Source organism: Gymnogyps californianus, chromosome 6, assembly GCF_018139145.2.
Source record: "Gymnogyps californianus isolate 813 chromosome 6, ASM1813914v2, whole genome shotgun sequence".
NCBI classification, from domain to species: domain Eukaryota; kingdom Metazoa; phylum Chordata; class Aves; order Accipitriformes; family Cathartidae; genus Gymnogyps; species Gymnogyps californianus.
The window spans coordinates 33,109,351-33,134,994 of record NC_059476.1 but is presented as its reverse complement, the minus strand read 5'-3'; the positions used below and the strand labels follow the sequence as shown (position 1 = coordinate 33,134,994).

Genomic DNA, 25,644 nt, shown 5'->3' with positions numbered 1-25,644 from the left:
TTTTTTCTTTAAGGAGGTAGCAGATGGAGGAGATGGACAGAAAGGGACGGGGGACCCGGGGGGCGGATCTTTTTACACCAAGGAAATGGGGTTATGATCTTCCATGACCATAAAATAACTGTACTGTAATTCTACTGTAGCATTGTGTCACACTAAGATTGGACACAACATCACGGTACAAACCTGAGAACGTATCACGAGAATACACTATCAGTTGTTCAGTCTGTGACTTGACTCTGTAACCTAACTGAACCTTTTCAGGGTTGAGCGCCACAGGTTTAGAGTACTGCACGTAATGGCTGCGCGTGTTTTTGTCACAAGAGTGTAAGTGCTTCAGGACGTATCTAGGCAATCATCTGTTGGCATCTTTGAGGGTTATTTCTGTTTCTACTTGCTGTGTTTAATTTCAGAATTCATGGCTGTCATGGCAGGGGAAAGAATACTTTTGTGTGGTTCCAGTTTTTATAATTGATATTTAGTTCTGATGGCTGTGAATTAATTTTGTATTAGTCTGCCCAGTAGCAAATGTTGCTTTAGTTAAGAATTCCTAGCTGAAATATTTTGGCTGTATATTTTGATATTGCTCAGACATATTATTTGAATGGATACTGAAGGAAATAAAGCTTTTAAAATCACGTAGCATCACCATTCCTTCCTGATATAACACATTTGAACACAGTGGCCAGTTTTTACCAGATTTTTGTGCAAAATCAGCACACTTTGACATAGCTGCATCTGTTCCTACAGCTTTGTGAGAAGAGGGAGGCTGTTCATGGCCCTTATTTGGGCACTGTACACATGCTGCAGCAAGGGAGGCTTTCCCATCAGGGGAAAAAAAGGAAAGTTCATGGTGAGAGAGGTCATTGTTACAAGACATTGTAACAGGTTCCGCAGAGAGGTCATGTGTCTCCATCCTTGAAAGCAAGTTTGCAAGGGAGTTGTTTCAGCAAGTAATTTGAGCTTTTGTTCTTGTTTTTGTTCTTTGATAGAATGATGAAAATGTGTCACTCCAGGACATCTCGCTCTCAGTTCCATCAAGTCCAGAACCACAAGAACCTGAGTCAACTTTTAAGGTAAATGACACTGATTTACTCTACAGAATAAGGGATACAAACCTGTTTGTGTTTTTAAACACAAACCAAAACCTTCTGTGTCACTATGAAGTAGTGCTTCTTGCTTCTTCTATTTAAATGCAAACCTAGCAGATGTTTATATACTTCACCTTTTCAGTTTTGTTAAAATAGAAGGGCTTATTTGAGCTTTTAAAATACATACTTACAAGTGCTAGCACAGTTTAAATAAGTAAAATAACTTTTTGGTATTCGTAGCAGTCGTGTGGGAATTAACAGCTGTAGAGTAACTTCTTTCAAAAATTTTCTGCCTGCTTGATAAGTGTTAGAATTTGAAAAGACAATTTTTGCTTTAAAGTGTAATTATACCATACTTATTCAATTACTTGCTCTGTTTCATTACATCTATTGTTGACTTCAGTTTAAAATATCTTTCATCTAAAGTAAGTTTTCCCTGAGATAATGCAGTTATTGCAGATGTAACTTAAAAACAACGTGAACCCCATAAAGTCAAAGATGAGTTTATTGTTTTAGAATGGATATTAAAGGAAGAAGCAATCACAATGCATATTCCAAAAAGAATCATCTTTTGTGGTCACAGACTTGTAACGTTATGCTTTCTACAGTGGTAAGGTTTTATAGCATTGCTTGGCTCTGTATTGGGTTTGCGTGGCAAGGTTTTGGTAGCAGGGGGGGCTACAGGGGTGGCTTCTGTGAGAAGCTGCTAGAAGCTTCACCTGTGTCTGTTAAAGTTAATGCCAGTGGGTTCCAGGACGGACCCGCCGCTGGCCAAGGCCGAGCCCATCAGCAACAGTGGTAGCGCCTCTGGGATAATGTATTTAAGAAAGGGAAAAGAAGTTACAGGGGAGAAGCAGTTGCAGCCAGAGAGGGAGGAGTGAGAATATGTGAGAGGAGCAACTCTGCAGACACCAAGGTCAGTGAAGAAGGAGGGGGAGGAGGTGTTCCAGGCGCTGGAGCAGAGATTCCCCTGCAGCCTGTGGGGAAGACCATGGTGAGGCAGGCTGTCCCCCTGCAGCCCATGGAGGTCCACGGTGGAGCAGATATCCACCTGCAGCCCCTGGAGGACCCCATGCCAGAGCAGGTGGATGCCCAAAGGACGCTGTGACCCCGTGGGAAGCCTGTGCTGGAGCAGGCTCCTGGCAGGACCTGTGAACCTGTGGCCCCGTGGAGAGAGGAGCCCACGCTGGAGCAGGTTTGCTGGCAGGGCTTGTGACCCCGCGGGGGACCCACGCTGGAGCAGTCTGTTCCTGAAGGACTGCACCCCATGGAAGGGAACCACGCTGGAGCAGTTCATGAAGAACTGTAGCCCGTGGGAAGGACTCACGTTGGAGAAGTTCGTGGAGGACTGTCTCCTGTGGGAGGGACCCCACACTGGAGCAGGGGAAGAGTGTGAGGAGTCCTCCCCCTGAGGAGGAAGGAGCGGCAGAAACAATGTGTGATGAACTGACCACAACCCCCATTCCCCATTCCCCCTGCGCCGCTTGGGGGAGAGGAGGTAGAGAAAATCGGGACTAAAGTTAAGCCTGGGAAGAAGGGAGGGGTGGGGGAAGGTGTGTTTAAGATTTGGTTTAATTTCTCATTATCCTGCTCTGATTTGACTAGTAATAAATTAAACTGATTTTTCCCCAAGTCGAGTCTGTTTTGCCCATGACGGTAATTGGTGAGTGATCTCCCTGTCCTTATCTTGACCCACGAGCCTTTCGTTACATTTTCTCTCCCCTGTCCAGCTGAGGAGGGGAGTGATAGAGCGGCTTTGGTGGGCACCTCGTGTCCAGCCAGGGTCAGCTCACCACAGGCTCTTATTGTAAAATCAGTATAGAAAGATCACTAATCCTGCACTTACAGGAGTGGAACAATGCTTGCTGAAGATATAATGAAATTAGAAATACTTCTTGAACGGGAAGAACACTTACAATCTTATTCCTGTTTGAAGGTCGTCTGTCCAAATCCGGGTTTCAGGGTTTAAGAGGTTTGCCAAAGCTGTAGATCCACATTCATCATTGTTTAGCAACCCTGGTTTCTATATTGTTAACATTTAGACCTTCTTTTCTCTTTAATTGTTGTCTGATGTATTTGTTGTGCTTGTCCTTCTATAGTCACCTCCCTCAAAATCTTAGAATCTTAGTCTTAATTCCAAGAGGAAAAAATACTGCTTTTTAACTTCTTAACAAAAAAGTGCTAGGCTTAACTGACATTTTTAATTGTCACTTCTTTAATTGATACTGGCATATGATTTGAAAAATTGCACAACAAATCGGTCTGGGTATTGTCCTAAAGCAGTAACTGATAACATCTTCAGTGAAACTGAAATAGTAGATGTATGCTACTAAATGGAAGTATGCCCCTTAATAGGCATTTATAGCCTAGCTATAAATGGCACAGTTATAAAATACCTTAAAAATACTTAGTGATGAAAAATTATTTTAAAAAAATTCACTCTTGCATATTTACCAATTTTTTTGTCTCTGAAGTTTGCATAAGTATTTTAAGTCTTCAGTTTTTAGTAGGATGTATTCAAATCAGTTGTGCTGTTTGCATTCAGTAAATGTAGTTATGCTTGTTTCTAAATGAATTTTTTCTTGTTTCTATCATTTTATGTTAATGCTTTTTAAATAGCAGTTCACTTAACCTTTAAGCTTCAGTATTTTTTGTTGTTGCATAAAGAGGAGTATAGGTGGTGTTTGGCTAGGGATGTTCATCTACATGATGTCAGTTGCTTGTACAACAGATGAATTACTGCATCAAAAATGCAGCTGATTTACTTACATACTCTGAAAATTTAGTGGGTCAGCTAAACTTGGCCTCTTAGAGACTTCTAGTCAAGTTTCTTCACTCTTTAGGTTGTATGCCTACAGCCCACCTCACCATACGAATAAGAGGAGGAAAGCATGTGCTAATGTGGTTGCCAGTCCTCTGTGAACATCTGATGTAATATGTCCTGTAGAGATGTTGATTTAGATTGTGTAGCCCTTATAGAAAACCTCGTATTGCCCACTGTTCTGTTGCAGATGGACGATCTGCTGAATGAGATCAGGCAGCTTAAAGATGAATTGAAGAAAAAGGATGAAACAATCAACCAATTAGAGCATCAACTTGTAAGTATAACACTAAATGTTTAACAAAATCCCAAGTGTGCACTGCAGAGTGTAACTTCAATAGGTAATTCTTGTGAAGGCTTTAAGAGGGCTAGATGTCGAATTTTTTTCCTACACTTTCATTATAACAAAGGTAGATTTGGGTTCTCTTTAGACCCACCTGACTCATGGGTCTGTAAATGTTCAGTTAGCAGACTGATTCTGCGTGTTCTAGTGTGTTTGCAGCTGTACGCCTGGGATCTTTTAATTCTGTAGGCCAGTCATGATTTGTATGTGTGGCACTAAGCAAGAATGTTTATACAATTGTTAAATATATTTCATTTCCAAAACAAACACTTTGAACTTAAAATTCTAGAAGCTGTTCAGAAATAACAGTGAGCAAAGATAAATCACTTTATGGCTTTAAAAATTAATAAGTATTGGGCCTATCGTTCTGCTTCAAGTTTTTTTTTTGTTATTTTTTTCTCACTCTCCTTTCCCCTACTGTCCATTAGTTTAATAAAGAATTCCACCATAGAATTTAAAGCCGAGCAAGGTAGTATTCGAAGTTGATACTTTTTAAATTAAAACAAAGCATGTTGAATAGTGAGATTAAATTGGCCAAATAAATAAAAGTTATGGGGGCACTTTCATCATAAATCAGGTTCAGGCAGACACATAAGTCCTCAAGCAAAAGTAACGTATGCCTTTTTGCTCTTGTTCTAAGTCAACTTTGGATTTTGCCGTGCATATCTCTGCATTTGGTTCTGGTAAACTCACCTGCTGTGACAATTCTTGTAAAATAGCCCCACGTTTTCAAGCCATTTCAAGCCACAGCAAGGTCTTAAAGGTAGGGTAGATGAGATGCCAAGAGGTGAACACTGTATTTATCATGGCTGGAGACAGTCTTGTGTGACTATAATCTCTAATGAAATGTTTAGCATGTGCTTTTGTACATACATGCACTGAAACTGACCTGTGGTCTTCATCCTCTCCCTGTCTAGCATGTGATCATTACCTCTAAAGAAAGAAAAAAAAAAAGGTTAAGATTTGGCTTTCTGCTCTGCTTCTTAAGCAACAGAATTCCAGATCACAGCATACCAAAACAAGTTGTCTTGTCTATTAGTATTTTGCAATAAGTGGTAATTTTTCAGTACACTTAGTCTCACTCTTACCATCAACCTTCAAAGATTTCTTCAAGGAAATCTCTCCTTCCCTGCTAGGTCATATACCTAATTACTGTAGTAACTGAAAACTTTGTTGCAGCTAAGGAACTCTGCCATAAAGATGGGTAAAAAATACATTTCCAATTATTGAAAGGTGACTTAAAGAATGTGGTGCTTCAGAAATTTAAGTGAATCAAAAACCCTTTCCAAAAGTCAACATTTATTCTAGATTATTTCTAAATATGCTTTGGGAAAAGAAGCAGTTGTGCAGCACTGTAAATACTAGTTTCTACAGTTTAATCTCATTGTGCTATACTGTCAGGTAACGCGTGATATTTGAACACTGGGCCTTGACTGTGCTTTTCAAGAGGCTTAGTTATTTTCTAACAAATTCTCCTTTCTTTTTCTCTTTTTGGGGGTGATTAAGGCCACTAGATGTAACTGCCAGAAAGACAGTCAAAAACCTACAGGGGCAATGTGCACGTATGCTGATAAATTTACGCAAACCTCCTGGAGGAGGAGTTCTGTGAGTAAAATGTGCCATTCCTTCTCAGTTATGACTTTCCGCATTTCATTCCTCAGTTCTATTACTTTTGCTGTCACACGAGTTGGCCTTGTTTAAGAGATTCAGTGCTGTATGTGAGAGTGGTATCCTTCCTGCTGTGCATCCCTTGCATTCTTTTGCAACCCTTTTATTTAAACATTTATTACAAACATTTGTTTTAAAATAAGTAATTAAACTTTAGAAGTCTCCTCTTAAAATAATCACCCTTTGCACTGTTTAAGTTACAGTCAGTCCAAGCTGTATATCTAATCATACATGAGACATTTTCCTATATCCTGACTTTAAAGTCATAGATATCTGTATTTGTTTTTTTTCCTGGTTAAAGTTTCATTGTTGATGTTCTCACATGTGTTGAGGAAAAGCAACAGTGTATTCTAAGTTTCAGTCAATAAGTGTAAAAACAAAAGTTAATCTTTTTTCAATAAAAAATTAATTTTTTTTATTTTATCATTTATTTGAATAACATGACTCATTCAAAAAATTATTGGGTGAAAATTACTTTGACAAAGGAAATCTTCATTCCCATATGTTGTTGCATGGATCACATTTGCTTCCGTTACATAAAACTTAGATTCTTCATGGAACACTAATAGAATACTTAAGCTGGGGGAGGGACAACACGTTTGACATTATATAATAAGGAATTACCTTTGAATGATAAACAAGGCTTTTTTCAGTCACCAGCAAATAGTCTTTGCATCTTGAAGCTACTGCTCTAGCTAGAGAATCCTGAGAGATTTCTTTAAAGGGTTAAAAATGGGTTAGATTTTTTTATTTCTTTGTTTTTACCATGCCTTGAGTTACTTGATGTAAGATTGTAGTAAAGATAAATCACCCCTGCTATCCTTTTAAAATTACTCTTTTAAATATATAGCGCTAGGATAGAAATACCACCACGCTGTGTGTTCACCAGTTGCTAGCAAACAGCTTTATCCTGTTGAGATCATGCTTTCCAACAGTCTTCTGTCTGATAAGCACCCAATGTAAATGGATCATAACCTTAAGTAGCTTTTAGTTTGCTCCGACACCTCTGTTCCAGAATGTATGTGTAATGTCTTTATCCCATTTGTTTCTTTTCCTGTTACTTCAGAGCTTTTGAGCTCTTGTATTGTTTCTTTTTCCCAAGTTTTAATTTCATATGTGATGTTCGTTTGATGTTTTTCTGCATTGATACTATTACTAGGTTAGTGGCTACTGTTGTTCCTTTTTTTCCTATCTCATTTTCCACAGAAATTCAGAAACAGATTAGTAACCGTTGAAAGTTTGTTGCTGACTACAGAAGCTTTAGTTTGCGCAACCTGTGGTATTAATTGATAAGACAAAGATATTGGAGAAGATGGGGAATGTGAGTTGATATCTTGGGTAAAAGGAGTCATTTAGCCCAATTGTCTGTTTTGGTCAGGTTGGTCAGTATATTTCTTTTAAGTTATTCAGTATTTTTGTTCAAAAAGACACTTTTTTGTTATGAGAAAGTTCGGGTTAAGGGAGAGTATCTTTTAAAAAAAAAAAATCTCTGCCGTATGCATGGTTGGGTGTATGTGTGTGGATATATGTATACATATACGTACATGATACACATACATATGTGTGTAGGCATATGATCATTAGATGTGCATTATAAACATCTCAGTATTTTTATCTATGTGTAAAGTTTCTCATTAAAATTGAGAAAGGAATTAGGAAAATTCATGAAGTATTGACAAATTTTCAAAATATACTGCTTTTCAGGAGCTTTTATTTGTAAAAGATAGCTGAAAACTTTTGGGCAGAATGTGTGGAGTTTTGGGGTTTTTTTTTTAAAGTCTTCTCATTTGCATATTGGTAAGTTACAGGCTTTCTGTAAGCAAACAGTCATTGATAGGGGCTCCTTAATGTGGGATTTCTTAAAGGAGGATGATAGTCTTGCTGTCGTAGCCAAGTTTCAGTTCTAATGATCAGACCTCAACTTTGTGGTTTAATAGTTCCTCTGCTAACATGCATTTGTATGCTTCCTTGCATGGCTTAATAGAAATATAAATGTAGAAAAAACCTTGGCATGAAATCATTGTTGATCTGGAACCCAATGACATAAAACGTTGCTTGCAATAGAAAGGAAAGACAATGGGCTCTATTTTCTTGAGGTAGGAGTACAATAAATGGAAACAGCAGGAGACACCCAAGTAAAATGAATTCTCACTAAAAAAGAAAAAATCTTAAAGAAAATAATTTTTTTGCTTTATTAACATTCATGTTCAGTTTAATATAATGGTCTTGAACTGAGAGTGCAGGCTGGGGGAAGTCAGGTTTATTGGTCCTAAACGTGATATGAATCATGGAAAGTAGTTAATGCTTATGAAATTACGAAGTTTTTATATAGACTAAATTTTTTAAAAACCAAATTATAATTGAAGTCTTGGCAATGAGAGAATAGCTCCTTTGAGGCATATAAGCTTTTTGCTTCTTTAAGCTTGGTAGTAGTTATCAAAGTTGATGAATATTTAACTATTTCATTTTTTTCCTATAAGTGTTGACCTGTCAGTCACTTTAAATGATGGTGAATATCAGGACATTACTTTAGTTTGGTTATCATAACTTTCAAGATTATTCTGACAGTTTACAAATTCTAGCAGAACTGATACTATGTGGTGATTCCTGAAGTGTAAATAACAGTCTAGGAACACACAGTAATTTACTGTTTTAAGAAATACTTTAAATGCTTCCAGAAGTGTGGTTAACAAACATTGTTAATGTAGTGTTTCATAAAGAATAGATGCTAGAATAAACTAGGAAACAGTGAGTGTGGAAATCAGCTATTAAAAGATTTCAGTTAGGAATTTAAGACCATCTGAATTGCAGCAATTTATTGCAGTTCTACTGTCCATTTGAAATAGCTAATATTTCTGATCACTTCATGGTTCTTCTAGTAAATAGACAAATGAATATCATTAAACGTATTCTTTTTAAAGTCATGTTCTTATCTGTTTGTTTCTTTATTACCAGATATTTCTAGAAAATGGCCCATCCTGATGTGATTATAAACTTGTCTGGGGTTATTCTCTTTAGGGCCTACAGTTTTTGAAAGTACTTTTAAGAGTTTTTTCCTGTTTAAATGTAAATATGTACATAAAAGGAAGCTATGTAACTTTAGGTTAATCCTTGGAATTTAGTACTCACGTAATGAAACCTCTAGTGGCTGGAAATAAATGTTTTGAATATTGGGCATATTGAGAATTAATAAGTAGCTACCTATTGCCTAGCTACTGTGTCTGTTACATGGTATTTCTTGTAAGTAGTGTCCCGACAGTATGCTCAAAACTCCTGTAATTTCTGACTGTTCATATAGACAATGATAACTTAGAGGGAAACATTATTTTTGGTTAGCCATCCTCAGGATAAAGGCTTGTACAAGCATTGACTGACAGGGTAGACCATGATGTTTCTAGAAAGATTTCTTATAGATCTCTTCTACGGAATTCAATTCCAGTTAATTTATGTCTGTCATTTAATTATCATGGAAGAAAAAAACTAAAACCAAAACCTGGAAGAAGGTATTGAACATAAAATTACCTGAAGAAATTAATGTTGATGGATGTCGTGGTTTAACCCCAGCCGGCAACTAAGTACCACGCAGCTGCTCGCTCACTCCCCCCACCCAGTGGGATGGGGGAGAGAATTAAAAAAAACAAAAGAAAAACAAAAACACACAAACCTTGTGGGTTGAGATAAAAACAGTTTAATAGGACAGAAAGGAAGGAAAGTAATGATAATAATATAATGACAATAATAATATTAAAAGAATTAGAATATACAAAACAAGTGATGCACAGTGCAATTGCTCACCACTTGCCGACTGATGCTCAGTTAGTTCCTGAGCAGTGATCCACCCTTCCTGGCCAACTCCCCCCAATTTATATACTGGGCATGACATCATATGGTATGGAATATCCCTTTGGCCAGTTTCGGTCAGCTGTCCTGGCTGTGTCCCCTCCCAACTTCTTGTGCCCCTCCAGCTTTCTTGCTGGCTGGGCATGAGAAGCTGAAAAGTCCTTGACTTAATATAAACACCGCTTAGCTACAACTAAAAACATCAGTGTGTTATCAACATTATTTTCCTACTAAATCCAAAACACAGCACTATACCAGCTACTAGGAAGAAAATGAACTCTATCCCAGCCAAAACCAGGACAATGGACAAAGCTTACAAAGAAGAAAAATGTGAGCTTCCATTGTTTGCAGCATTGTTTCTGTAATACTAAATGTTGATATTATTTTTAAGATTTTGAGGGTAAAGGGGTTAGATGCCAAGTTTATGTTGACAAATTATTCGGCTTGTTGAACTGGAAAGGTTGTTTGCAGATGCTGAGAAGTAAAAGACAGTCAAGCAAACTACAAAGCTCTGAATTTGGTTGAAGATGTCTGTAAAAGATTCTGACCCCTGAGGTCCAGTTCCTTAGCGTAACACAACTCCTCCTAGTTCATGGGTGCTCTCCCATGCCCTGCAGCAGTAGATAGCGTACAGTAAAAGCTGATTTTTCTCTTTGATATCAGAGCAGTACACAGTGAAGAGAATAGGCTTTGCTTCCTAAATATGTATACAAGTTCATTATTGTCTCTGGTGAAATGACAACAGAAAACCTCAGTTTGCATGGGAGCATGCATATTCTTGTTCTTTGCTACATCTCTTCTCTACTTGTGCACTGAGATGTTCTTTGCCTTCCGTTTGAGTATTGTTCCAGTTTGTCATTTCAAAGCCTTTCACGTCAATTGTTTTGATGAACCTTTGTAATACTTCGGCTGTCTTTGTGTACTGTTGTCTTTTTTTTTTTTTAGTATTTCTTTCCACCTTAGCCTTAAACTTCCTGTATGCTTTGACTCTGCAACTATGAATTTAAACTTCCAGGTTTTGAAGCCTAGTCGATATATCAGTGTTTATCTTCACGTTCAGCGTAGGTTTCTCTGGTTGTCCAGTACTCTGCTGTTTGCTTGCGGATCCATTATAACGTACGTTCTTGGTGAGATAAAACCATAGCTGGACTAGATAGTCATGTTGTGCATCTGTTTCTTGCGCTGTTACGGTGACAGTGCATAACATGTAGGCGGATACACAGAAGAGAGATCCTTTAAACCTTTCACAGGCAATTCTTGTTGGTTCAGTGTAAACCAGCATGTAAAACTGGCTTGGGGGTTTTTTTTGACCTGAATACTTTCAAAAAGACTATTGCATGTCAGAACTGCTCATTCATAATCTCTTTCTGGGTGCTAGGCTAGCAAGAGAAGAACAAAACTTTTTGTTTGCATTGATACTTGAAGTATGTCATTCTAGGTTTAGTCATGATGTGGAGCTCTGAGTTTGTATGAGACAACTGGCAATGCTAGGTGAGACGCAGCAAAAATCATCTCTTCTTGGAAGTGCTCAAAGGCTCCAGCTGTATGGATAAAAATGGATCTTTCCTGTATCTGTGTTTCTGCAGCAGAAAAGACTTTTTAAAGCAGTAGCAGTTTTGGATATTGGTGTATCCTTGGGAAAAGAGCCGGAATATTTGGCTGTTGGTCTAAAATTACTGTGCAGCCATAGCTTAGAAATTTCTCTTGTCCTTTTCTGGCACAAGCAATTGCTTTTCATGTTCATGTGATTGCTTATTCTAAGATTGAGGTCTCTTCATAGCAATGGAAAACTCTGGCCTTAATATCTTCATAGTAGCCTTTTTAAAAAAAAAAAAAAACAAACAAAAAAACCAGATTTTCCAGTGTAGTTAGGGTCAGAACTTCGTAAAGCGTTTAGCAGCAATTATACAATTCATCAGGATCTCTGAAGAACATTCATCATTTTGTTCTGGTTTGTAGGCTGCTTTATTTCAGCTGCTCTTATTTTTCCACTCCCGAGTCTCCTGTTTTGCCTGGTGTTTAAAATTCTGAATCACTTCTCTTTTGGGATGCTTTTGCTATTTCACAATTCCAGTGTCTGGGAAATGAGAGGAATGGGATTTAAGCTTAGTGGCTCGATGCGCATAACAGCTGGGGGGAGGAACTGTTCTGACTGCTGTCTAACATTAAAGTGCAAGTGGAAAGACTTGCATCAGACTAGGCTTCAGAACCCAGAAGAATCCCATCAAATGTGGGGTTTTTTTAGTAGAAGCTGAGGTAAGTCATGTTCTCATCTTGTAATTCTAGCATTGCTTGCTTATGAGTTTTATAGACTTTTTAATAATCAAGCATAAAATAAATTGTGATTCAGGTTTTTCTTCCCTATATTTAGTAGGAAACTGCCACATTTTCTGTGTATTTTGAATATGTACTATAATCTGAGGAGATGTGCTTATTAGTGTGTTTCTTTTTTCCTGTTCTTTGGATTTCTTGGGAACCTCAGCACGTGTTTGACTAATAGAAGGGAGTGGATGTGAGTTGTTGTTTAAAGGAGAAAGCTTTGTAAATTTGCTGGAGTTTTGTAAAATACTATTAAAAGAAAAGTACTCTTTTCATAAGCCAGGCTTATTTGCATATATTTATCTCTTAATGTGCTATATCTACAGGATTGGTACTACCTTTATCATTTGTAAAATCAGTGTAAGTCCTAACACCCATCTTAATAAATGCCCAGTGCTGTATTTCCTGGTCCTTACTTGGTTCAATTGATGTTCATTTTAATTGCCTTATTTGATGTACAATTAAACGATGCTTGTTATGATTTTTTTTTTTACAAATAAGAAATCTGGCATTTATTTGACATCTGCCTATATGAAGCAGTGTAAACTCTCAAGACTGCTGCCAGAGGAAAAGCTAGTTCTGCTTCTCAGATTATACAATGTTCTCCAGCATTCAGGAGAAGGGGACTGAACCGTGCCTGGGGAGCAGTTCAGTTTAGCAGGCAAAACACTGAAGGAGGTTACTTGCACTTTCTTCATTTACTTCTCCAGTCAGAGTAATGATTAAACACCATCAAGAATTATTGGGAAGACTGTACTTAGTGCTGTGCTTTGAAGTGCTAATATGGATGCTTAAAAATTACTGGAATGTATCAAGACTTCTAAATATTTCTTTGCTTTTACAGTAATATCATAACTGTTATGTAGCTCAGCTGGCTTGTACTTGCCTTAATATCTCTTTTTAGAGAGAGGAAGGGAGAGGACATAAAATTTTTACCTCCCTTAATTTAATGCATTAAAAATTTCAAAGTCTGGAAAAAGCCCATTGGCTACTCAAACAAGTCTCTACAAGATGAGACCTATGCCTGATGGTACGGTGCTTTTTACTATCTGGAGATTCAGTTATGTTTAGAGAATGGAAAGAATTTTTTGTTGTTGTTCCACCACCCTGACACAATTTAGGATGAAATGTGAACAAACCTGACAAATGAAGTGTTCTTTTGTACCGTGCTGTGAAAATTCAAAGCTTTTGTTAATGTCTTATCAATCATTGATTGATTAATCTTGTTCCCAGGAATACTTCTGTATTTAATACCTACTCAGCTGATGCAACATATTATGTTATTTTGTCGTATTGCTTGACTGAAGCTAGGACTGTTGTTCTCTCATGCAGCAGTCTAAAAATTATGTTCACGTTAATGGCTGCTGATGGAGGACTGTAAGAACATGTTAGGTAATCAATATCTCCATCTAGAGATAATCAGATTAAAGAACTTATTTCATTTTTTCCTTGGATTTTGCTCCAATAATTGTTTTATCTCAGCTTCTGAAGAAGAATAAAGAAGTCTTGTCAGATTTTTCTCTTTATTTCCTGTTCTAGTTTAAAAGTGTTCTGGTTAGCAAATTCTAAGACTTGATTAAATGCATGTGTTAAGTTACATCTTAGCACTACTGAAACTTGGAATAGTGGTAGATAAAATCTAACTAGATTAGGATAACTGGAAGGTCAGGGTAGTGTTTAAAATTCTGCTAGGATAAATAAAAGCAGAATATTTCTTTATAGAAATAATGTGATGCTTAACATTCTTTTAAAAGAAGCATGGAAATAAAATACTTTATTGTTTGTCCAGTCCTGGCAGTATGATTTGCAGCAGATATGCCAGCGGAGAAACTGGAGACAAGGGGCAAACTGTGTTCCCGTTTTCTTTGATACAGGTGTTTGTTCAGGTATCTTATGCCTGCTGTCTGAAAGAGTAGCTACAACTGGTTGCTGTTGATACCTCCTGGTTACTGGTAGCCAGAAGGCAATGGCAGTTGTTATTTTTAGCATCAGTATTCCAGAACTCATAGAAGCAGAAGTTTTCAGCTGCTAAACGGTGAAGGGGTTGTAAAGACTTAAACCTGTCTTGCTGAAATAGGAAATCCAGATTATGTGATTTAAGAGGGCAGTTCCAGCTTGGATAGATTTCTTTTAAAGGTAAGGGTATGGAGAAAATGATAGACTGCATAAAATTACTTTTCTTGTTTTGAGAATGCAGCAGCCACAATGTGTCACTTTTGTGGTGATCTGAAACATCTGACAGGCAAACCCTGCATGGCACTGATGTGCACAGTTCTCTGATCCTGTAATGGAAGGCTCAAGCTCCAAGAGGAAAGTGCAAGGAAAACAGTTATATGTCACCTCTCCTCTTTCACATTCAGTAATACTATCAAAATATGAGTGAAGTGGACTCTAAAGCACCAGGATTTGCTAGAAAATCTGTTTCTATGCATTAGAAATTTTTTGTTGTAAACTAAAGCTGACTGGTTTTCCAGTAGATTAGTATTAAGCAACTTACTGCTTGGTGAGGCATTTTTAAAACATTTTTGAAAGCTGTAAAAAATACAGTTTTTAGCATGTATTTTTAACATGAAAAGCTCGGCTCCTATACTTTTCCCTTAAAAACATCTTTAACAGAAATGTGTGCGTATATATTGAATAAAAATGGAGGTGTATTGTAAGATTTCTGACTAGTTTAGGGCATCATAATGTTTTTCCTCTGGGCTTTAGTAGCATGTAGCGTTTGCTTTTACAAAGTAGAACAACTGGGGAATATAATGATACCTTTCTGGGGGGAAAAAGAAAAAGAATGATGTGGCTTTTTGGTGTCTTGTTTTTCCCTGTTCTCTTTTTTTATTATACTTCTCCCCCTCTCTCTTTCTGCACAGGGTGGGTATTCTGCTCCCTCCTTCTCTCCCTGGCAGGGCTCATTCCAGGGCATCCCTCGGACTGTTCCACCGCACCGCAGACAGAGTGAGTCTGTACCTCTCACTCATCTCCCTCACCGTGTTCCAGTAGAAGCTTCCCCTTTGCACGCACTGTTCATCTCGTAGTATCCTCCTTTCTCAGGCAGATTTACAGGCATACACAATAGTCTGTGGCTAACCAAAATGCTTCCTTCAGCCAGTGTATAAGCAGCTACAACTTACAGCTTGATCACAGTTATTAAACGCTGATTTACTTCAGCAGTTCTTCAGGCAAACCTGAGTAGGCCCTTGTTTCCAGTCTTGTCTTAACATAAATCTTGCTTGCTGCATTTTCCCTTTTTTTCATGGCTGTAATATACTATCCTGTTTGTGTTATGTGTTCTGTTTGCTCATAAGTCTGCACGCGTGCATATGTGGATGTATTTACGTAAATACATAGTGGATGTACGTAAAAATGTCGGTGAGAAAGTGTAATTTTCATTACCTCTCACGAGAAATTTTCTTAACTTTTCAGAATGGCTTCCCTGAAGCTTAAATTTTTTTTTTTCCTCCCCCGCTCGGTATTTGTTGTAAAAAGGCTTCTAATACATTGAAGTGGCTGTTGCAAAACTTGCATGTTTTATTAACATTCCTTATGTGCTAGCTACAATGTGGGCTGATATAAGATGCATTTGTTCTCTTGGCTTGGATCTGCAAAACAAAAGACAATTGCTGATTTTAAAACTGTATGCTTACGTAGACATAGAGAACTGGTAAGTCTTATTTTGTGCTTTGGTATTGCATTATAAACAGATAATTGTTCAAAGAAATATAACTAGTTCATAAAGCTAAAGTTATATTTTTAAAATGTACTGTAATTTGAGAATTACAGTGTGTTTGCCTAGCAAAGCCCAAGAGTGTATTTGGACAAGAAATAAAGGAAAAAGTAAAATTAGGGAAACAAAGTAAGATTTCCAGGGCCAATGGAAATTTGAAGAGTAAGCTGCACCTTCGAAAACTAAGCTTGCTTATATTTCAGATTGCAATAATCCTAACTTAATTCAATTACAAGAAAAAAAAAATCTTGTAAAGTATTTTGTAAATTGTGTTTCAAATACTCTCTTGATGTTTCTGTGACAATGTTCTTTTAAACAACTCATCAGGAATGCACAGCCTGTTTCATAGGCTTTTCTCTATGCAATGGAGGGGTGTGCTTCATTTTCCTGTGGTGTTTGGTGTGGGACTCTGTGCATATGTGTGTAATGAACGTAGAACCCCTAAAGCTGATCATCACGTCATCTGTTTCTGGGTAGAGGGCCAGCACAGCCTGGCTATTTTGCTGTCCTGTCAGCAGAGGGTCTGAGTTTAAAAACATCAGTTTTAGACCTGAGGAGCATATAAATGTCACAGTTTTGGGGCTTACTGATCAGAGAGTCAGAATGGGAGGATGGTGTCTGAGCTGCCAGATGTGTGCCTCTGGTGTCACATCATTCACATTGACTGCTTAACTGAAGAAGAAAACTTCGCTAGTCTCTTAGCAGTTCTCTGGGCCCCCACCTCATTCCTCCAGTAATGGCAGCAGCTTCTCATGCAGGGATTCCATAGTGAACTTCCATTACTAACGCAGGTTGGATTTTTTAGAATACATCTTGTACATTAAATTCTATGAATTACTAGTAAGGGAAATAAAGTAGATGAAAACTGGCCCTTGACTAATTAAGTTAAACTATAATTAACCTATTGCTTAGGAAAATAAATGTTTCCTATAACTGGGTGTTCCTAGCCTTTTTCTTTAAGTCTTAGATTTGAACAAAAGATAAATACTGAGAATAAAAATACAGTATAAATTAGGAGGTTTCTTGGATGTTTTTACTGACGCTCTTGCAAAATCAATGATTTATTGCTGTGAAGAGTCCTGTAAAGTGGAACATTACTGGAATTATCACTAGCATCCTTCTTTCCCCACATTACCTCTTCCCTTGATTCAGTGGTCTGCTGGTTTTTGAGCTAGTACAGAATGCCAAATGTGGTGTTTTGAGGCAAGTGGTGAGCTGGGTATCACCACCAAGAACAGGAAAACAGCCTTAAAGTCAATGTTAGTGTTCTTTTGCAATAATATAGAGAAGGTGATGGGAACATGAAGTAGTCTCAGTTTTTGTTTGGCTATGTTTTCTGTCTGGAGATCTTGGAATTCAAGCATTTCTTCTCTAACTTCTGGATCCCGAACCTAAAATACCATCTGCATTTGTGAATACTGCAGGTTTCTTCACTATGTTGGTGATAGCAGCACTGTAGATTATGAGGGTATAAATCTGTAAACTGTTCATATTTAGTTGTTTATATACTGTAATATAATTTTACTGTTGCTGTACGGGACAGGTAATATATCCCTGCTATGTAATATTACAATACTATCATATGCTTACAGTTCTTCTCTGTTGGCACCAGTTACAATGTTAGCATACCTACTGCTTAACTTGCCCTATGAACTTACCATATCACTGCACTTTGTTAACAGACTTTAGAATTGGATGTATGTTTTGCACTTTTAATGAGAATTAATTTTTAATACTTTCACATTTATTAATTTCATGTTGTTTAACAGCCTTGGAAACAATTCAGCATTTCGTATTTCGTAAACACTTTCATAATAGTACATTGATTTTTGACATTTTATGAAAAAAATTATACGTTTTTTATTCCTATAACTCCCATATATGTCTTGAACTCAGCTCTTACATAATGGTCCTTCATTTTTCTCTTGGTTATAGGATATAATTTGATGACATAGCAAACTTTCTTCAATACAATTTCAAACTTTTGCATTTGTATTCTGGAGCTTTAATGATGCAGCTCTAGAAACACAGCATTTAGAATACACATTGTCAATGAACCAATTATGAACTCTTGTTGTAATACAAGAATATTATACCACTTTCTCTAGGCCCCTAGCCCCAGGTGCTTCTCCACACAAACACTGATGAAATGCTTGATTTTTGTTACTCAAGCATTGCAGCTGTTCACATCTCTGCTTACTGTGCACTTCATGGAAGAAGTATTTAGACTTTTTGTATGTAAGCATTACAAATAAAGATAATGTAAGCAATTCTAGCAGGTGACATATAGCTTTTTATCACCAGCAAGAAAGCTGCTGTATGCACATTGACTATAAATCAGGTCCAGGCTTTACTTTTCATGCATTTTTTTGAACAAAGGTATGTTGCTTAACACTATGAAATGTTTCCAAACCTTTACTGACCAATTCAGGTTTGTTGTAGGGTGTACAAAGTGTTGGTGTTAGCAGAACAAAGTTGCTTCAGAATATTATCTTGGAAGTTCCATGACTCATGTTAAGAGAGTGACAAATTATTAAAAATGTTCTGGAGTCATTACTGTCCTTTATATGTAATTATTTTTGCTCTGAGAAATGAGTGTTCAGCTATATGAAGAAGTGTCTTTTAAGAAAATCTCCCTACTCCCAAGTTGGGTAGTTGCAGATTGGACTACAAGAGAAATGTCTCTTGTACCTAACTAAGTATATATTTGCAAACAAAACTTAATTTTACATGTGGTCATATTTGTCTGTTTGTTGCACATATATCTGTATTTAAAGATGAAATGCCTGCCTTGATGTAGTTATAATTACTTTCAGTAATTTTTCTTTGAGAAAGACAGTATTTTTCTGTAAGTTGGGGTTTGTACGGCCTATGCAGAAAAAAATAATGCTATGCCATCTTACTAATTATTTTACTACCCTCATGCTGTGGTGAATGGTGGTTTAAAAAAAAATGTTGTTTTGTATCATTATTTGAAGCCATACTCCATACTGTGGAATCTTATTTTACAGTGTTGAAATATGGGTATAATATAGCTAGCTAAAAGGGAGAAAAAAAAAAAATCCAAAATGAAGGTATTGGCAAATGCTACAGATTTAAGGTGTGAAATCGTGATGTTTTCCAGAGGTAGAAAATGAGAGCTTTCCAGTGTGGCCTTTCAGCAAGGCTGTGTCTTCAAATGAAGGCTTGTGAAATGACAGCTTATCCTGTGCCAAGGCAGTGAAATTAGGGATGTCAGAACTGATCAGAAAATGAAAAACTTATGTAGCAGGGTTTGTGTCCCTTCCTCCCCGCCCCTCCTCCAAAAAGAAACCATGGTAGTTTGGAGTCTCTTCAAGCTTGTGAGCGAGTTGCTAGGAAGATGGGATATTAAACAGTATGGGCAACGTGGTCAAAATATGTAATGCAGTGTATCTTATGACACTGTTGTTCGTTGTTAGATATCTAACATGTATGTGCATGGATGCAAATATTTTTGATGTATACAGTTGTAATCATACATACAAATTCTAGTTACAGCTCTAAACAATATTTGGAGTATAAGAGATTAACTGTGTTAAAAGACTTCAAGTTATAAGAGCAAAGGTATTCTGTGCAGGTCTTGCTATAAATATTGTTTGTACTGCATTACTTAAACACTATTGCTACCTTTGTTTCTGGAAGGTGGATTAAAAACCAATGGGGGACATGGTAATTGCAATTTAAATGGTGAAAAGTTGCAGTTCTGTCATGGCAATTGCTCGTTGTTTTGTCTTGGTCCTCTGACATCATTGTCCTTGTCTTTTTCTTGTCTCTGCTTTCCCATTATGCCATTGGCAAGGAGTTGAGAAGTTAGTCCATTACTTCTGTGATAAAGCGTGGTACAGTACAACTTCAGATTTCTTCCCATCTCCTCCTCAAGCATTTTCACTGTTGTTTGTTTGGTTTTTTTTTTTTTGGTGCCCTATGCATGATGCATGTCTATCAGAGATGTGCATGCAGTTCTTGGATTTCTCATTGCTTCACTTCCCTCGTTCCTCAAAATACTGCAGGGAGAAAATGCCTTTATTTCATTCTGCAGAGGTATTATATAGGGAATCGAGATGGGGATTGACGTTAGAGATACAGAATAACCAAAGCAAAACCAAAGGGAATTTTAAAGTAGTGATATTGCAATGAATATCACTGTCATGACCACATTGATTTAACTACTTCATCAGCGTAACATACTTGTCTCGGTTTTCTAACACAAAGCTAATACAATCTCAGTGGTTCAATAACTGTGTAGTAATGGTAATCCTCTTCATGGATATGTTGTCATTTTTCTATGGATGATGTAACAGCCAGTCTTACTTGAGAGAAATAAGAGAAAAATCTCTTAAGCTAATGTGGTAGGGACTGTAATTTAGTAATTTTGATTGGTACGTCAATACATGCAAGTCCTTGAAGCTCTTACCGGTACAGAAAAGGAATTCCCAAATGCATGCAGGTGTTTGTCCACCTGAATATTTTCTTTATGGGACAAAAATAGAAGTCTGGTTAGCATGACAGTCTACACCAAGTCATGGTCTGTCCCACCCTGAAATATTATCAAAAGTACACACAAAGCAATGCAGATGACAAACTTTTTTTAAGACTTCCATGAAATAAAATACTATGCCTAGAAGGTGGAAAGCTGCTTTATCTTTTTATTCCCCCTTCTTGATCACAAGAATTCACCAAGTACTAGTCCTTCTGCTGGCTGTTTTTTGTTTTTGACTAATAACATGGTCATAATTTATTAAGATTTCCCTAGTAAAAAGAAAACTTGTGTGTAAGGCAAAGATGTAAGCTGTGGATGAAGATAATGCAGTTTTCAGTGTTAGATACCTTGTGAACTGTTACTTGCATATTTTGGAAGTGGTGTTTTTCTGCTTTCAGTGTCATCTTGACTGTTAATGCATGTAGCACTTCGAAGAGATTAAAATCTGTGATCTTGATAATTGGACACACTTTGACTAAGCAGAAATACAAAATTAGAAAACAGTACAGTATTTAAAACAACATACTAAAGATGATACCAGAGCTTTAGTGTCCTCATAATTCTGAGCATGTAGCTGTTTTCTGCCTTTGAATTGCTAACTTTAAGCTGCTTCGACCTTTTTAGGTTTTGAAGGATAATGAGGAAAATATGTATTTGGCTATTTTTGTATGTAAAAATGCAAAGTTGTCCAAATGGAAAAGCTCAAATATTACCTAGTTTTTGTCAAAAGAACTCGAAATAGCATTATCGAAAGCTTGGTGCTTTGCTGTATTTCAGATATTTTTGTGTTTAACTCAACTTTCCATACAAATTTAACAACTTCTGTAACTTACAAATTTTTCATTTTGCTGATTAGTATAACTGGGATTATTTGATATAAAGTTCGGATTTGTAATGCTCACATTAGATATTTATCTGCATTTTTTGAAGACTGGCATTTAGAAACCCTTTCTAGGTGAGGGGGAAAAGTTTTCTGACAATTATTTCTACATATTAGAATTTGACACAGTACTGTTTGCTATAAATGTACTAATTTTTTACTTCAAGTAGGATTAGAAAATTTGAATTATTTGTTGAAGTATTTGTATGGGGATCAGGTATATATTGCTTTGGTTTCTGCACTCATTTTTAGCAGTTTTGTTTCTGCAGGTGAGGTCTCAAATCAATAAATCATTTTGGCTAACATCTGTCTGTCAGCTCCTAAGCTGGAAGGATAATGACTTCTGTAACCCATTACATAAATACTGAAAAATGACAAAAATATCTGGAGGATTCTTTTTTTTTTAAGCTGTAACTCTCTTAATTATATTGAATTATTAATTGTGTTTAGTACTTCCTTCCTGTAGGATTGCTTGGTTAAGAAGGATTCACAAAGTTAAGCTAGTTTTGGTCATGTAAGGAATAATGTTTTGATACTCATTTGACACCATTTTGAAGCCTTTTTTTTCTTTTTTTTCTTCTTCTCCTCCCTCTTTCCAAACCAATCGTATTCAGACTGCTCAACATATTTGCACTTACCTGTCTATCACTTGCTGATGTCACTGGCCCAGCTTAGATGTTGCCTTGGCTTACAGGTAGAACCGGTATATTCTAAAGGGAAAAACTGCTGGTAAATCAAAATTAGATTGAGAAACCTTGATATTTCTCTCATTACCATTACATTTTTTTCTTGATGAGGAATTTTGAGGATTCAGTTTTCAGTAGTAATCCTGCCAGGGAAAAGATGAAAAGCTTAAAGAATCCCAAGGTGTGCTATTGTCCTAGAAATGTAACAGGACTTTGGCAGGCACAGCTATCATTACATTCTTCCTGCTGATTCTAAGAAGAGCCAAAAAGACCAGACAAATAATTGGCTTTCTTACTTGGAAGTTGTGAATAATTCAAGAGAGTGACTGAAGTGACATTTTTGGTCCAATCTCTTAAAGACAAACATTGTTTCTTTTTTACTGACTATATTTCACTAGTAAACAAATATTATAAGCCTGTTTAGTATGTACATGCAATCTAACAATTGGTAAGAATTCAAGTAGTTTAGGGATAAGACTAGCTTGTTGTAGTTCAGTCCCCTCCTTTATAAAGAAAATGAGAAAATCATCCAAACCTGAAACTTGCTAAAACTGTACTTCAAGTCTTAATAGGTTTTGGGTTTTGCCATGAATTGCAGAATTATTAAAAATTCTTCCGAGATCTGTATACAAGTTGCAGGTCTAGGATGTGTTTGTGAAGCTAGCGCACACATTAATCTTCAAAGTCTTTTTACAGGGAAGAGCAAAGAGAAAATAGAAGTGACCCAGAAGAGGTACCAGCAGTTCTCATCTGATACATGTCTGATTAGATTGTATCTTCTGATAAAATGTAAAATCTTCATTAAGTTATCTTTATCCCTTGGTTGTCAGTGTAGTAGTACATAATCTCTAGCTTCACATGTACTCTGTACTGCTTTGAAGGTGGTTTCTCTATCAGCCTATTTGAAATCCATTCAAGATAAAGCAGTTACCTAAGTCTAGTCAGTAGCCTAATTACAACATACCTGTATCAAATTTTCTAACCTCAGTAAGGCAAGGAAAATGCATTGTAAATTCATGTGGTCCATTAAACTCCTTTCCTGCCTGTACAGTCTAGAACATTGATAAAAGGTTTGGGGTGGTTAACTTGAGTATGCAGTGAATAGAAATTAAAAGATGGATACAGTCTGATAGCTGTTGCATTTGTTTATTAAGCACTTCAATCAGAATTGATCAGTACTCTTGCGCCATTCCTACGCTGTCCTGCAGATTTAGGTGAAACCATCAACCATGCCTTTTTCATGTTTGGTTTTTTTTTTTTCAGCTAATTAGTTTCTTTTTTGTCATTATGTTGTTGTGTATTTCAGTGCTGGTATAATTTTTTTTCACTTAAGTTACAAGTCACATTTGTACATGTCCCATGAATCATCTTGTTTTGCCAAAGTCAAAGTTTTGATTTTAAAAAAACAGATATACAGCCCTTATCAAGCATCCAGTCAGCGCACATTGGATTCAGAATGTTATCTGGTGTTTTATTTGCCTAATATATTATTGTATTCTTTTTTCTTTAACAGCCTCAAGTACTACAGCCTTCCAGCAGCCTTCCCAGTTCCACAGACCTCGCCCAGGGAAAACTAATAAAAATGCCACATATCGAGGCCCACAGTGAATATCCTAAACATGGTCTGCATGAAAATAGCAATCATCAGAATCAAAATGCTGCAAATGTCTCTCTCAGAAATAGCCTGAATGATGTAAACTCTTTAATGAGCATACAGTTAAACATAAGAGATGAGAATGCATCATATTTGGAAAATTTGAAAAATAAAAATACTGAAGACCCTGGAGAGGTGGCTAGTAATAAAGAAGGTACATTACCATCTCGTTCCTGTTTTCAGACCTCTACACGAGCTGATGCTAGAGAGGTGCAGACTGAATTAGCTGTGAAAGGTCAACGCTCATTCACAAACCAGGCTTCTCGGCCAAAGACTTTAAGAATTGCAAAGCCCCCAAATGCTTTAGTGCCTCCTACGATGGCCGTTCTTGCACGATCTGCAAATCATTCCGCTGCTTCCAAGGAACGTGAGCTTCTACCATTAAGTAGTTCGACTCAGCTACAGCCAACATCTGGTCAGGATAACCTAAAGGGTAAACAGAGTCAGAAAGTGTCTAAACTTCGCCCACCAACTATGTCCTTTATTAAATCTAAGCAAATGAGCAGTCAGAAATCCACACCAGTATCTCCAGAGCCTCAAAACACCTGTATGAAGACTAACATCCCAAAGCCACCGGTACAGAGAAAGGAAAACGTGCAAACACAGGATACCGGTTTGCATTCTGGGGATAGCTTGCCCTCTAATCGGCATTCCCGCCTCCCTAAACCAAAGACACATTGAGAACATACCTACATCTCATTGAATGATGCCATACATTAAACTACTTCCTATGTTTTGACTGCCTTTGAGGCTGCTTTATCTACAGCCTGCAAATCCTGAGTGAATATTAAAAATAGCATCTTTCTTCAGTGTTTGCACACTCCATCCTGTTAGTTCTGAGGCTCATGTTATGAGCTGTGCAGCTTCTCTTGAGAGTGTTATATCGTAGGTCTGTATTAAAGTTTGTATTTCCCAGTGATCTTAGTAATTAAGCAAATACTGAAGTCTGTGGTGACCACAAATACCAGAATGCTGCACTATGTATTTCAGGATGGCAGAAATAATGTCTTACCTCTGTTTATTTGAGTTATTAGACAAATTACTATTCAGTTTAGCTTCTTGATTCTGAGTACTCATTAGGTTAGAGTGGTGGAAAATTAGACTTACTAGCAGATATTTTATTGGCCATAATTCTGACTCTGTATTCCAGAGGCCTATGCAAAAATTCTCGTATTTATCATTATCTCAAGACTGACATATTTAATGTTATTTAATCTGATGGGTTGGGTGGGTTGTGTTGTTTTGTTTTACTGTAATCTGAAGTTGCTCTGTTCTTTATTTATCCCATTTTCACTGTTCACAGACAATAAGCAGATTTCACAGGGTGAAATGAATCTTCTCTCTTAAACATCATCATTTGTTAAAAGATTGTGGTATGTTTTTATTGTGTTGAATAGACACATTACCGGGTAGATTCTTGAAACGCAGTGCTAAGGATACTTGTGCAAAACCTTCCAATACAGGCTCTTACGAATTGGTAAGTAGGGAGCCTCTGGGAATAAGGGGTCCATAACACCTATGTCGAGGTTGCACAACATGCATTTTAATTAATGTTTTTTAACTTTTATTGTACTACTTGTATTTATTGATTTCTGTTTAATATTGAAAGACTCTGAAGTACCTGACTTGAAATTTTGCACAAACTTTGCCATATGTGTGAGGATTTGAAACTATTTTACAGAATAAAACTTGTATTAAAAAAGCAATTATTTAAAAAAAAAAAAAAATTTTAACCCCACTTATTTGCTTTGAGCAATCCTGTTATGTCCTAATCCAGAGCTGGTACTCTTTTGAGTTTTTCAGAGATGTGTATTTTGTGTTTGGTTTTTTTGTAAATTTTTTTTTTTGTAATTTCTAAAGTAGTGCATGATAACTGGGAAGGAGCTTTTTGGGGAAATAAAGCAAAAAAACATTTTTCTGCTCTCTAGGAGAAGTATTTTTTCTGAAAGTGGTCTGGAAATACATGCCCATCATGGTGCAACTATGGGACCATGACATATGTGCTGTGAGTTAAATATATGCATATCTAGTGAAGCTTTCCAGAAACTTAATGTTATGTCCCATCTCCGATTCTTCCCTTCTTTCCCATCACTGTCTCTTGGATGTGACTGATTGGGTTTTTT

At 36.9% G+C, this 25,644-nt stretch overlaps 1 protein-coding gene across 5 annotated transcripts in view; it reads left to right on the top strand.

Moving 5' to 3' along the window:
* The window catches only part of CCSER2 (coiled-coil serine rich protein 2), a 72,709-nt gene extending 47,274 nt beyond the window's left edge, over positions 1 to 25,435 (top strand). For 2 of the 5 annotated variants that reach the window (XM_050899252.1, XM_050899251.1), the window contains exons 7-11: positions 990 to 1,073; positions 4,100 to 4,186; positions 5,759 to 5,857; positions 14,947 to 15,031; positions 23,381 to 23,551. In XM_050899252.1, the coding sequence (XP_050755209.1) occupies positions 990 to 1,073; positions 4,100 to 4,186; positions 5,759 to 5,857; positions 14,947 to 15,031; positions 23,381 to 23,475 (450 nt within the window). In that variant the 3' untranslated portion in view covers positions 23,476 to 23,551. Of the gene's footprint in view, positions 1 to 989; positions 1,074 to 4,099; positions 4,187 to 5,758; positions 5,858 to 14,946; positions 15,032 to 23,380 lie in introns of all 5 variants that reach the window. The other 3 variants (XM_050899248.1, XM_050899247.1, XM_050899250.1) reach the window with 2 other exon arrangements.
* The last annotated feature ends 209 nt before the right edge of the window (positions 25,436 to 25,644 follow it).